The sequence below is a fragment of the Ranitomeya variabilis genome, chromosome 4 (assembly GCF_051348905.1).
Source record: "Ranitomeya variabilis isolate aRanVar5 chromosome 4, aRanVar5.hap1, whole genome shotgun sequence".
Taxonomy (NCBI): Eukaryota; Metazoa; Chordata; class Amphibia; order Anura; family Dendrobatidae; genus Ranitomeya; species Ranitomeya variabilis.
The window spans coordinates 749,576,575-749,588,624 of record NC_135235.1 but is presented as its reverse complement, the minus strand read 5'-3'; the positions used below and the strand labels follow the sequence as shown (position 1 = coordinate 749,588,624).

Here is a 12,050-nt window from a genome sequence, read left to right as displayed (position 1 = left end):
GACCCGCGGGGGCACACCTGTGCGAGGGAGGACGACCCGCGGGGGCACACCTGTGCGAGGGAGGACGACCCGCGGGGGCACACCTGTGCGAGGGAGGACGACCCGCGGGGGCACACCTGTGCGAGGGAGGACGACCCGCGGGGGCACACCTGTGCGAGGGAGGACGACCCGCGGGGGCACACCTGTGTGAGGGAGGACGACCCGCCACTGCAGGGGCAGATGGTAGGGTTATTGATGTGGGGCAGGGCAGGAGGAAATCTACAGGTGTGAGGACACTACATAAGACTGGAGATCTCGTTTATAATACGGACACATTTATTACATAAACAGTATAACAATAGTGACACTCGCCATTTTTGTTCCTGGCTTCCAAGCGTAGTATTATAACCGCCCGAGAGACCCCCGGGGCCGCCAGCAGAGGGCCCCGGTCACACCTCACCTCATACAGCCGCGTCCGGCTCTCAGCAGCACCAGGATCCGCACATACACCACTAACACCCCGGAGGACTACAACTCCCAGCAGCACGTGTAGCTTCGTGTTAAAGGCGCAGCGCGGGGGGAACTCGGGCGGCGCCAGTTATCACGAGCCGTCTCTGTGGCACCGGAGCTTGGCCGCTGACTCCACACACAGGACGTCACCGGTTCAAAGCCAGTGCGGGAAAGGAAGGACACGGAGGCGCAGGCCGGAAACAACAACAACTTTATTAATAAAGACACAAACAAGTCACACATTATCCACCATCAGAACCGGGAGCACCGGAGCCGCCGCTACAGGAAACTGCACCATCAGAACCGGGAGCACCGGAGCCGCCAATATAGGACGCTGGACCATCAGAACCGGGAGCACCGGAGCCGCCGTTACAGGAAACTGCACCATCAGAACCGGGAGCACCGGAGCCGCCAATATAGGACGCTGGACCATCAGAACCGGGAGCACCGGAGCCGCCGCCGAAACCTGCAACAGAGACACGAGGAAGGTGAGCTTGGACACTCCCACACGGCGGCCCCGCAGCCAATCACCGCGCAGCATCAGATCACATGGTGACATCATTAGTATCAGAAGTCTAACGCGACAATAATCATCAGCGCTGCCCGGAACCGCGGAGCTGCCGCACACAACACCCCGCACTTACCGCTGCCGAGACCCGAGAGGCAGGGCAGCATCCGGCGCGCCCTTATATAGGAGAGGAGCTGTGACGTACTTCCGCTAGGAGGAGACGGAGCAGAAAGACACTGAGGCTACCGAACAGCCTATAGCAGGATCTCCCTGCGCCCCCTGGTGGTGAGGAGGCAGCAGTGCGGCCGGAGCATGGAACAGTGTCTATGTAGCAGAGCCGATCCAGTTGTGCCAGCTTCTAGCTTCCCATTGAGGCATGGCAAAAGTAGAAAAAAATGTTTAAAAAATATGAAAAAAATAAAAAAAATCTAAAAGATTAATTCACCCCCCCTTTTCGTCCCATTCAAAATAAAAAAAAAACAAAAAAAAACAAACCTACACATATTTGGTATCGCCGTGTTCAGAATCACCCGATCTATTAATAAAAAAAAAGGATTAACCTGATCGCTAAACAGTGTAGCGGAAAAAAAAATCAAAACGCCTTTTTCTCAGTCGCCGCGACATTGCATTAAAATGCAATAACGGGAGATCAAAAGATCGTATCTGCACCAAAATGGTATCATTATAACCGTCAGCTCGGCGCGCAAAAAATAAGCCCTCAGACGGCCATATTGACAGAAAAAATTTTAAAAAAAAGTTAAAGTAAAAGGGGAGCGAAAAACAAAAAAAAGCTGGGGTCATGAAGGGGTTAAAAACCTTACGTGATACAGACTTTTGGAGCAGACATTCGTGTTCAGCAGGTCAAAATCTATAAGATACAATTTTCTCAGGGGACAAGAACTTCCCTGAAATTTGTTGCGCAGTGTTATCAGTGGGGAGGATGGTGGTAGTAGTGCCGACACTCAGACACAAGATGATTTTTTGTAGAAAAAACTGTTTTGCTTTTATTTAAGAAAATGAAGAAATTCCTGATAGAAACTACAGCACTTCAGGCAGGGGGTAGTAGTCGCAGGGGGCGGTAGTCACAGGGGGCGGTAGTCGCAGGGGGCGGTAGTCGCAGGGGGCGGTAGTCACAGGGGGCGGTAGTCACAGGGGGCGGTAGTCACGGGGCGGTAGTCACACGGGGTAGTAGTCACAGGGGTCGGTAGTCACAGGGGTCGGTAGTCACAGGGGTCGGTAGTCACAGGGGGCGGTAGTCACAGGGGGCGGTAGTCACGGGGCGGTAGTCACACGGGGTAGTAGTCACAGGGGTCGGTAGTCACAGGGGTCGGTAGTCACAGGGGTCGGTAGTCACAGGGGGTGGTAGTCACAGGGGGCGGTAGTCACAGGGGGCGGTAGTCACAGGGGGCGGTAGTCACAGGGGGCAGTAGTCGCATTGGGTAGCAGTCGCAGGGAGGTGTCACGATAATGTAAAAATGTCATATTGTGAGTTTAGTCCAGAAGGTTCCATGGCAGACACGCTGTGGGTCATTCCGACCCCCCCTCTTCCCACTCTGACTGCTGCCTGTGTGTGTGTGAACCCTAAAGACCTCATTTCCCCCTCCCAGAAGAATTTTTATGGCTTTTAGCTGCAGCAGACATCTCCCTAAAACTACTCTTTCCCTCCTCCCAACCAATACCAGCCCAAACTGGTATAGCCACTTCCAAACTGCAGGCATTTCTTAGTTCTATTAATGTGATATATATGGGCACGGATCCGGGCTAGGGTTATAAGAATTGTATATTCCGGATGTCCATCGATAGATCTATCACTCACTGAAAGCGCTAGAAGCTAAACGCAACGAGTGCAAAGCGTGGATTTTTCAGTAAGTGGTTCAGGTAATTACTCCGGGTTTACACTTAAAAGAATTTCCATGATGTGGGGCACGTTCTGCTCATCGTGTCTTTCTTACGCACTTCATACAGCGATATATGCATAAAATAGTTTTCATATACTAAGCGAAAAGGAGGTGTCAGCCTCTAAGTGATGTCAACGCAGGGGAGTGCTTGGGTTTTGGGCTAGAAATAACTTAGTGAGACAACATTCTTGCAGTGTCTTTTGTCCGGGGTCCAGCTGCTGGTCAGATGTATGATGCATCTGGATATATGGAAGTCCTTCTTTCCCCCAGCACATGGTCAGCCATGAGATAAGATAACGAAATGTACGTGTTCTTTTCAATGTTAATCCCATTTTATTTGTAATTGTATCGTACATATGATTTTGTCTTCTTTATAATATCTGTTTATACTTTGTAAACACTGCCTACCTTTTTTTTTGGAGTAAAATATGTAATTTACTAGCGTGTTGCTCCGTGCTCTATAACGAACTGTCGCGTCCTCTGAGGTGAATTATGCTACTGATTTGGGTTGGCTCCGGACCCGTTAATCCTCTGAAAATCGGAACTGGTGGCAGCGACTTTGTCCTGTGCGATTGGGCGTCTTTGCAGCAACCGATGGCATTGATAATTATTGTTCCCGCCTGAGTAGGAGTAGTTATATCGCCCTCGCTGCAGCGTGCCCATTAACCAGTACATAGCAGGCAACCCTTTTGGCTACTAATTACCCTAGGTGCAATACCTAGTCTGACCTGAGGGTAAGGGGGGGTGCCAGAGAGCTGCAAATTCCAAACCGGAGCTGGGAAGTGGGATATAGATAAATGGCAGCGAGGTGGGATTCCTGACAGGGTGGTAGTCGCAGGGGGTGATAGTCACAGGAGGTGGTAGTCACAGGGGGTGGTAGTCGGGCAGGGGGTGGTAGTCGGGCAGGAGGTAGTAGTCATCATCTGCTACAGAATGAAGTATAAACTGTTCCTACAGAGATGGATCCTGGAGCTACAGGGGTGGAGGTCCGCGGGGCCCCGAGATTACAGAGGCCTGCCGCTGCGGGTTAGTCTCCTTGGCCAGCCGTCGGTCTCCCCTGGGGGTCTCGGCCTCCCGCTGCCTTGCTGCAGTTCTTGGCCCGGTGCTTGGCGAAGCTGCGGCCCGTGTAGCACTTCTTGCAGTCGGGGCAGTAGCGCATCTTCTGGTGCTTCAGCAGGTCCTTGCGGGTGTCCAGCATCTTCCGGCACCGGCCGCACTGGTGCGGGGTGACGCCCGTGTGCTTCCGCTGGTGGATGACCAGGCTGCACTTGTGGCCGAACGCCTGGCCGCAGACGTCGCAGGAGAAGGGTCTCTCCCCGGAGTGTGCCCTCAGGTGGATGACGAACTGGGACTTGTAGTTGTACTGGATGCCGCAGATCTCGCAGCAGTAGCGCAGCTTGCGGTGTTTCTTGGATCGGTGCTCGTCCAGCTCAGAGGCCGAGTCAAAGACGCGACCACAATCTTCGCAGTCGAAGTCCTCCTGCGGCTGCTCCAGGTGCGTCTTCACGTGCTCCTCCAGAGCCGCCTCCTCGGGGAAGCAGTCGTCGCAGACGTCGCACCAGTGCAGCTCCTCGTACTCCTCCTCTTTGCGTTTCCTTTTCTTCTTCGGCTCTGTCACGGACTCCATTCCTTCGCTGGGGATGACGAACATGAGGCTGGCCGCGTCCACCGTGCTCCGTACCAGCAGGGGCTTCTGGAAGGCCGGGCTGCGACTTTTTTTCCTACCTTTGTTGGATTTTTTTGCGGACCTCCGGGGATTACTGGAACCGTTCTGTGAGATCCAAACACTGGAGCTCCGAGGATTGTCAGCGCCTGCAAGAGAAAAGAGAACAAAGCTCAGGACCATGTGTCCCTGGTGGTGCTGGACAGGATCAGTCTCCTTCCCCCACTGGCAGCTGACAGTTTCCTCCTATATTACCCTCACCGAAGTCTTCCTATGTGTACCGCCATGTAGTGCTAGGGCTGCAAATTACCTTGCTGCCCACACAAAGCTCAGGGTTCAGGACCATATGTCTCTGCTGGTGCTGGACAGGATCAATCTCCTTCCCCCCCTGGCAGCTGACAGTTTCCCTCACTATTACCCTTACCGGAGTCCTCCTACGCCATGTAGTGGTAGGGCTGTGAATTACCTTGCTGCCCTGCAGGGCACAAACACTATCTAGTGCGGCCCCCTTTACCCTCAGGATTGGGTGGGGTCCTAGAGGTCAGACCCCCATCACTTCCCAGCATGGCAGTACTATATGGTCACTGCATGGCGGGAGATGGCCCCCGGATTTCCTGGTACCTGAGCCCGGCTCCGCGCTGTCGGCTGCAGTGTACTCCTCGTCGTTGCTCTCTTCCTTCACGATAACTGCAAGAAATCAACAGAGGTGGCGCTGTCACTGAGAAGCCGCCACCATGACATCATGGCAAGACAGGAGGGAGGTGTCAGGGGGTCCGACAACATTGTCAGCGGTAAAGGGGACGGACGACCACCCACACTACTACTACCCCTAATATGGAAGACTACTCACTGTCCAGGGGGAAGTCCATGTCGTCGGGCACTTCTGGAAGGAAAGCAGAACAGATTCCCCATCATCACTGCAGCCGCATCCCCCCCCCGTACCCCCAAGACGCCGACTAATGGCCTTCATGATGAGACTCAATAGTCCGGCACCTGGAGTCTGATAATCTGGCAGCTGCCATCATGGATTACCAGCTCTGGGGTCCACAGATGACAACGGAGAATCACGGTCTTCACTGGGGTCTTCAGGCGTCCCTGCCATCTCGGCTGTGACAGACAGGGGGCGCTCCGTGCACGCTCCCTGATAATACAGGACCACCTACCTCTCTTCTTGGGACGACTCTTCCTGCAGCGGATCCGGCCTGACGTCACCGGGGGCTCTGTAGAGCCTGAATCTGATGTGTGGATGGATCCCGGGGCACCTAAAGGATAAAAGGAGGGTGAAGAAGCAAATGTGCAGCACGGGGTGAGGAGCGGACAGCGACCCCCTCACCTGTGACCTCTGTGGGAGAAGCAGCCGGTGTGCTGTCACCACTGTCCTCCATCCCTGCAGGGGGCGCTACCTCCATGTCTGATGTCGGGGACACTACGATCACATCTATGGAAAATAGACAAAATCTTATATACACAAGAGTCCGATAATCCGGCAGCGGCAGAACTGGACCGTCAGGCGGCAGCAGACAAATCTACTAACTTCATAGGACAGTGCCTCAGCCGAATCCTTACACTACACCTGATCCTAATCCAGTGCCTCAGCCAAATCCGGACACTACACCTGATCCTAATCCAGTGCCTCAGCCAAATCCGGACACTACGCCTGATCCTAATCCAGTGCCTCAGCCGAATCCTGACACTACGCCCGATCCTAATCCAGTGCCTCAGCCGAATCCGGACACTACACCTGATCCTAATCCAGTGCCTCAGCCGAATCCGGACACTAAGCCTGATCCTAATCCAGTGCCTCAGCCGAATCCTGACACTACACCTGATCCTAATCCAGTGCCTCAGCCGAATCCGGACACTACGCCTGATCCTAATCCAGTGCCTCAGCCGAATCCGGACACTACGCCTGATCCTAATCCAGTGCCTCAGCCGAATCCGGACACAACGCCTAATCCTAATCCAGTACCTCAGCCCAATCCGGACACTACCCCTGATCCTAATCCAGTGCCTCAGCCGAATCCGGACACTAAGCCTGATCCTAATCCAGTGCCTCAGCCGAATCCGGACACTACGCCTGATCCTAATCCAGTGCCTCAGCCGAATCCGGACACTACGCCTGATCCTAATCCAGTGCCTCAGCCGAATCCGGACACAACGCCTAATCCTAATCCAGTACCTCAGCCCAATCCGGACACTACCCCTGATCCTAATCCAGTGCCTCAGCCGAATCCGGACACTAAGCCAGATCCTAATCCAGTGCCTCAGCCGAATCCTAACACTACACCTGATCCTAATCCAGTTCCTCAGCCGAATCCGGACACTACACTTGATCCTGATCCAGTGCCTCAGCCGAATCCAGACACTATGCCTGATCCTAATCCAGTGCCTCAGCCGAATCCTAACACTACACCTGATCCTAATCTAGTGCCTCAGCTGAATCCTGACACTACGCCTGATCCTAAACCAGTGCCTCAGCCGAATCCTAACACTACACCTGATCCTGATCTTAATCCAGTGCTTCAACCGAATCCTAACACTATACCTGATCTTAATCCAGTGCCTCAGCCGAATCCTGACACTACGCCTAATCCTAATCCAGTGCCTCAGCCTAATCCTGACACCATGCCTGATCCTAATCCAGTCCTTCAGCCGAATACTAACACTACGCCTGATCCTAATCCAGTGCCTCAGCCGAATCCTGTGCCACAGCCTAATCCTGATGCTAATCCAGTGCCTTAGCCTAATCTAGTGCCTGCCCCTAAACCGACCCAAATACAGTGCCTCCGCCTAATCATCACACCATGCTTGATCCTATTCCAGTGCTTCAGCCTAATCCTGTGCCACAGACTAATCCTGATCCTAATCCAGAGCCTAACCCTAATCCAGTGCCTCAGTCCAATCCTGACACTACGTCTGATCCTAATCCAATGCCTGACCCTAATGCTGACCCTAGTACAGTGCCTCAGCCTAATCCTGAGCCTAACCTTGTGCTCGACCCTAATACTGTGCCTGAGCCTAATCACAAACCTGATCCAGTGTCTGACTCTAATCCCGACTCTAATGTGTCTCAGCCTAATCTTAATCCAGTGCCAGACCTTAATACTGAGTCTCAGCCTAATCTTGACCCTATTCCTGATCTTAATCCAGTCCTTGACCCTATACCAAACCCTAATACTGTGCTCAGTTTAATCCTGAGTTTAACCCTGTTCTGACCCTATTACTGTGCCTCAAGCTAAACCTGACCCTAATCCTGATACTAATCGAGTGTCGGACCCGAATACTGCGCGTCAGCCTAATCGTGAGGCTAATCCTGCGCCCCGACCTTAATACTGCGCCTCAACCTAAACTTGACCCTAATCTGATCCACGTCTGGCCCCTGGTCTCACTGTGTAATAGCAGAGAACCTCCGGGGGGGATGTCTCCTACCTGGCCCCTGTGAGGAAGAGTCAGGGTCTGGCGTCACACTTCTGGACGGTGGGGATGATGTCGGTGGCGGCGATGCCTGAGAGGATGGAGCCGCCTGTATCACTTCACTGGTCACAGCTGATCGGTAACCACAGAGAATACACAGGGGTCAGTACTGGGCGCAGCGACCAATGCTCCATATCTACCTGTCAATCACTGACCTGACCGAGGAGATCCACAATCCTCTGTCCTGTCCGCAGGGTCATCAGCAGCCAACTGCTCACTGGCAGCACAAGGGTCCATCGTCAGGACTAAAAGACAGAAATGAAATCTACATAGGACAAAACTAAGAGCAGCCACATCCACCACAGAGCTGCAACTCTGTGACATATCCCCTAGGGGGCGATTACCAAGGACGGAAAATGGAGTTAATACATTTATATAAATCTGTATGCAGTGAGCTCCCCCTAGAGGTGACTGTATGAATCTGTATGCAGTGAGCTCCCCCTAGTGGTGACTGTATAAATCTGTATGTAGTGAGCTCCCCCTAGTGGTGACTGTATAAATCTGTATGTAGTGAGCCCTCTAGTGGTGACTGTATAAATCTGTATGTAGTGAGCTCCCTCTAGTGGTGGCTGTATAAATCTGTATGTAGTGAGCTCCCCCTAGTGGTGACTGTATAAATCTGTATGTAGTGAGCCCTCTAGTGGTGACTGTATAAATCTGTATGCAGTGAGCTCCCCCTAGTGGTGACTGTATATATCTGTATGTAGTGAGCTCCCCCTAGTGGTGACTGTATAAATCTGTATGTACTGAGCTCCCTCTAGTGATGACTGTATAAATCTGTATGTAGTGAGCTCCCCCTAGTGGTGACTGTATAAATCTGCATGTAGTGAGCTCCCCCTAGTGGTGACTGTATAAATCTGTATGTAGTGAGCTCCCTCTACTGGTGGCTGTATAAATCTGTATGTAGTGAGCTCCCCCTAGTGGTGACTGTATAAATCTGTATGCAGTGAGCTCCCCCTAGTGGTGACTGTATAAACCTGTATGTAGTGAGCTCCCTCTACTGGTGGCAGTATGTATTTGTATTTAGTGAGCTTTTCCTGATCCACGTCTGGCCCCTGGTGTCACTGTGTAATAGCAGAGAACCTCTGGGAAAAAATGCCTCCTACCTGGCCCCTGTGAGGAAGAGTCAGGGTCTGGCGTCACACTTCTGGGCGGTGGGGATGATGTCGGTGGCGGCGATGCCTGAGAGGATGGAGCCGCCTGTATCACTTCACTGGTCACAGCTGATCGGTAACCACAGAGAATACACAGGGGTCAGTATTGAGCGCAGCGACCAATGCTCCATATCTACCCGTCATTCACTGACCTGACCGAGGAGATCCACAATCCTCTGTCCTGTCCGCAGGGTCATCAGCAGCCGGCTGCTCACTGGCAGCACAAGGGTCCATCGTCAGGACTAAAAGACAGAAATGGAAACTACATAGGACAAAACTAAGAGCAGCCACATCCACCACAGAGCTGCAACTCTGTGACATATCCCCTAGGGGGCGATTACCAAGGACGGAAAATGGAGTTAATACATTTATATAAATCTGTATGCAGTGAGCTCCCCCTAGTGGTGGCTGTATAAATCTGTATACAGTGAGCTCCCCCTAGTGGTGGCTGTATGAATCTATACGTAGTGAGCTTCTCCTAGTGGTGACTGTATAAATCTATATGTAGTGAGCTCCCCCTAGTGGTGACTGTATAAATCTATATGTAGCGAGATTCCCCTAGTGGTGGCTGTACAAATCTGTATGTAGTGAGCTGCCCCCTAATGGTGACAGTATAAATCTGTATGTAGTGAGCTCCCCCTAGTGGTGACTGTATAAATCTGTATGTAGTGAGCTCCCTCTAGTGGTGACTGTATAAATCTGTATGTAGTGAGCTCCCCCTAGTGGTGACTGTATAAATCTGTATATAGAGAGCTCCCTCTAGTGGTGACTGTATAAATCTGTATGTAGTGAGCTCTCTAGTGGTGACTGTATAAATCTGTATATAGAGAGCTCCCTCTAGTGGTGACTGTATAAATCTGTATGTAGTGAGCTCTCCCTAGTGGTGACTGTATAAATCTGCATGTAGTGAGCTCCCCCTAGTGGTGACTGTATAAATCTGTATGTAGTGAGCTCTCTAGTGGTGACTATATAAATCTGTATATAGAGAGCTCCCTCTAGTGGTGACTGTATAAATCTGTATGTAGTGAGCTCCCCCTAGTGGTGACTGTATAAATCTGCATGTAGTGAGCTCCCCCTAGTGGTGACTGTATAAATCTGTATGTAGTGAGCTCCCTCTAGTGGTGACTGTATAAATCTGTATGTAGTGAGCTCCCCCTAGTGATGGCAGTATAAATCTGTACGTAGTGAGCTCCCCCCTAGTGATGGCTGTATAAATCTGTATATAGAGAGCTCCCCCTAGTGGTGACTGTATAAATCTGTATGTAGTGAGCTCCCCCTAGTGGTGACTGTATAAATCTGCATGTAGTGAGCTCCCCCTAGTGGTGACTGTATAAATCTGTATGCAGTGAGCTCCCTCTAGTGGTGACTGTATAAATATGTATGTAGTGAGCTCCCTTTAGTGGTGACTGTATAAATCTGTATGTAGTGAGCTCCCCCTAGTGGTGACTGTATAAATCTGTATGTAGTGAGCTCCCCCCTAGTGATGGCTGTATAAATCTGTATGTAGTGAGCTCCCTCTAGTGGTGACTGTATAAATCTGTATACAGTGAGCTCCCCCTAGTGGTGACTGTATAAATCTGTATGCAGTGAGCTCCCTCTAGTGGTGACTGTATAAATATGTATGTAGTGAGCTCCCTTTAGTGGTGACTGTATAAATCTGTATGTAGTGAGCTCCCCCTAGTGGTGACTGTATAAATCTGTATGTAGTGAGCTCCCCCCTAGTGATGGCTGTATAAATCTGTATGTAGTGAGCTCCCTTTAGTGGTGACTGTATAAATCTGTATACAGTGAGCTCCCCCTAGTGGTGACTGTATAAATCTGTATACAGTGAGCTCCCCCTAGTGGTGACTGTATAAATCTGTATACAGTGAGCTCCCCCTAGTGGTGACTGTATAAATCTGTATGTAGTGAGCTCCCCTAGTGATGACTGTATAAATCTGTATGTAGTGAGCTCCCCCTAGTGGTGGCAGTATAAATGTGTATGTAGTGAGCTCCCTCTAGTGGTGACTGTATAAATCTGTATGTAGTGAGCTCCCTCCTAGTGATGGCTGTATAAATCTGTATGTAGTGAGCTCCCTTTAGTGGTGACTGTATAAATCTGTATACAGTGAGCTCCCCCTAGTGGTGACTGTATAAATCTGTATGCAGTGAGCTCCCTCTAGTGGTGACTGTATAAATATGTATGTAGTGAGCTCCCTTTAGTGGTGACTGTATAAATCTGTATGTAGTGAGCTCCCCCTAGTGGTGACTGTATAAATCTGTATGTAGTGAGCTCCCCCCTAGTGATGGCTGTATAAATCTGTATGTAGTGAGCTCCCTTTAGTGGTGACTGTATAAATCTGTATACAGTGAGCTCCCCCTAGTGGTGACTGTATAAATCTGTATACAGTGAGCTCCCCCTAGTGGTGACTGTATAAATCTGTATACAGTGAGCTCCCCCTAGTGGTGACTGTATAAATCTGTATGTAGTGAGCTCCCCTAGTGGTGACTGTATAAATCTGTATGTAGTGAGCTCCCCCTAGTGGTGGCAGTATAAATGTGTATGTAGTGAGCTCCCTCTAGTGGTGACTGTATAAATCTGTATGTAGTGAGCTCCCTCTAGTGGTGACTGTATAAATCTGTATGTAGTAAGCTCCCTCTAGTGGTGACTGTATAAACCTGCATGTACTGAGCGCCCCCTAGTGGTGACTGTATAAATCTGTATGTAGTGAGGTCCCCCTAGTGGTGGCTGTATAAATCTGTATGTAGTGAGCTCCCCTAGTGGTGACTGTATAAATCTGTATGCAGTGAGCTCCCCCTAGTGGTGGCTGTATAAATCTGTATGCAGTGAGCTCCCCCTAGTGCTGACTGTATAAATCTGTATG

General features: G+C 50.9%; 1 protein-coding gene and 1 non-coding gene across 5 annotated transcripts in view; both read right to left on the bottom strand.

Moving 5' to 3' along the window:
- Positions 1-524: 524 nt before the first annotated feature.
- On the bottom strand, positions 525-656 carry LOC143770879 (small nucleolar RNA SNORA76). The gene has a single exon (XR_013214786.1). It is a non-coding gene; the product is annotated as a small nucleolar RNA SNORA76 (small nucleolar RNA).
- A 27-nt stretch (positions 657-683) lies between these two features.
- Positions 684-12,050, bottom strand: part of LOC143766749 (uncharacterized) — a 28,855-nt gene continuing 17,488 nt past the window's right edge. For 2 of the 4 annotated variants that reach the window (XM_077254665.1, XM_077254666.1), the window contains 9 exons: positions 9,339-9,428; positions 9,139-9,255; positions 8,188-8,277; positions 7,988-8,104; positions 5,892-5,996; positions 5,722-5,820; positions 5,409-5,441; positions 5,180-5,245; positions 684-4,707 (listed from right to left, as the gene is read on the bottom strand). In XM_077254665.1, the coding sequence (XP_077110780.1) occupies positions 3,923-4,707; positions 5,180-5,245; positions 5,409-5,441; positions 5,722-5,820; positions 5,892-5,996; positions 7,988-8,104; positions 8,188-8,277; positions 9,139-9,255; positions 9,339-9,428 (1,502 nt within the window). In that variant the 3' untranslated portion in view covers positions 684-3,922. The remainder of the gene's footprint in view (positions 4,708-5,179; positions 5,246-5,408; positions 5,442-5,721; positions 5,821-5,891; positions 5,997-7,987; positions 8,105-8,187; positions 8,278-9,138; positions 9,256-9,338; positions 9,429-12,050) is intronic. The other 2 variants (XR_013213633.1, XM_077254667.1) reach the window with 2 other exon arrangements.